Source organism: Perkinsus marinus (genome assembly GCF_000006405.1).
Source record: "Perkinsus marinus ATCC 50983 genomic scaffold scf_1104296937818, whole genome shotgun sequence".
NCBI lineage: Eukaryota > Perkinsozoa > Perkinsida > Perkinsidae > Perkinsus > Perkinsus marinus.
The window spans coordinates 1-1,287 of record NW_003213700.1 but is presented as its reverse complement, the minus strand read 5'-3'; the positions used below and the strand labels follow the sequence as shown (position 1 = coordinate 1,287).

The following is a 1,287-nucleotide window of genomic DNA, read 5'->3' as shown; positions in this document are numbered from 1 at the left end:
GACTGTCGCTACTACGATCAGTGCTTCTGTTGAGCCTACTACTATTATGACGTCCCCTCAACCGGTCAGTACGCCCGCTGTGACCGATGAGGTCGCTGTCACTACTGCGGCTCCTGTGACTGGCGAGGTGACTATCACCACGGCAGCTGGAGAAGCTCCGGGAAGAGACAAGGATGACTCTGATGCTACCACCCAGGTCGCTACGGAGGCTGCGACTGTCACGACTACGATCGGTGCTCCTGTTGAGCCTACTACTACTATAACGTCCCCTTTCCCGGTCAGCACAGCTGCTGTGACCGATGAGGTGCCTGTCACTACTGCAGCTCCTGTGACTGGCGAAGTGACCATCAGCACGGCAGCTGGGGAGGCTCCCGGTAGAGACAAGGATGACTCTGATGCTACCACCCAGGTCGCTACGGAGGTTGCGACTGTCACGACTACGATCGGTGCTCCTGTTGAGCCTACTACTACTATAACGTCCCCTTTCCCGGTCAGCACAGCTGCTGTGACCGATGAGATTGTTGATACTACTGCAGCTCCTGTGACTGGCGAGGTCACCATCACCACGGCAGCTGGGGAAGCTCCCGGTAGAGACAAGGATGATTCTGATGCTACCACCCCGGTCGCTACTGAGACTGCGACTGCCACTACGATCGATGCTCCTGTTGAGCCCACTACTACTATCACGACCCCTCAACCAGCCAGCACAGCTGCTGTGACCGATGAGGTTGTTGCTACTACTGCAGCCCCTGTGACTGACGAGGTCACCATCACGACGGCAGCCGGGGAAGCTCCCAGTAGAGACAAGGATGATTCTGATGCCACCAACCCGGTCGCTACCGAGACTGCGGCTGTCACTACTACGATCGATGCTCCTGTTGAGCCTACTACTCCCACGTCCCCTCTACCGGTCAGCACAGCTGCTGTGACCGATGAGGTTGCTGTCACTACTGCGGCTCCTGTGACTGGCGAGGTGACTATCACCACGGCAGCTGGGGAAGCTCCGGGAAGAGACAAGGATGATTCTGATGCTACCACCCCGGTCGCTACTGAGACTGCGACTGCCACTACGATCGATGCTCCTGTTGAGCCTACTACTATCACGACCCCTCAACCAGCCAGCACAGCTGCTGTGACCGATGAGGTTGTTGCTACTACTGCAGCCCCTGTGACCGACGGGGTCACCATCACGACGGCAGCCGGGGAAGCTCCCAGTAGAGACAGATGATCTGATGCACCAACCCGGTCGCTACTGAGACTGCGCTGTCACTACTACGATCGACGCTC

General features: G+C 57.8%; 1 protein-coding gene across 1 annotated transcript; it reads left to right on the top strand.

The window, feature by feature from the left end:
• Positions 1-46: 46 nt before the first annotated feature.
• On the top strand, positions 47-1,228 carry Pmar_PMAR014341 (mucin-3A, putative; the record flags this gene model as incomplete). Its single annotated transcript, XM_002783010.1, has 1 exon — positions 47-1,228. One exon carries the CDS (start codon positions 47-49, stop codon positions 1,226-1,228), a length of 1,182 nt encoding a protein of 393 aa, XP_002783056.1.
• Between the last annotated feature and the right edge of the window lie 59 nt (positions 1,229-1,287).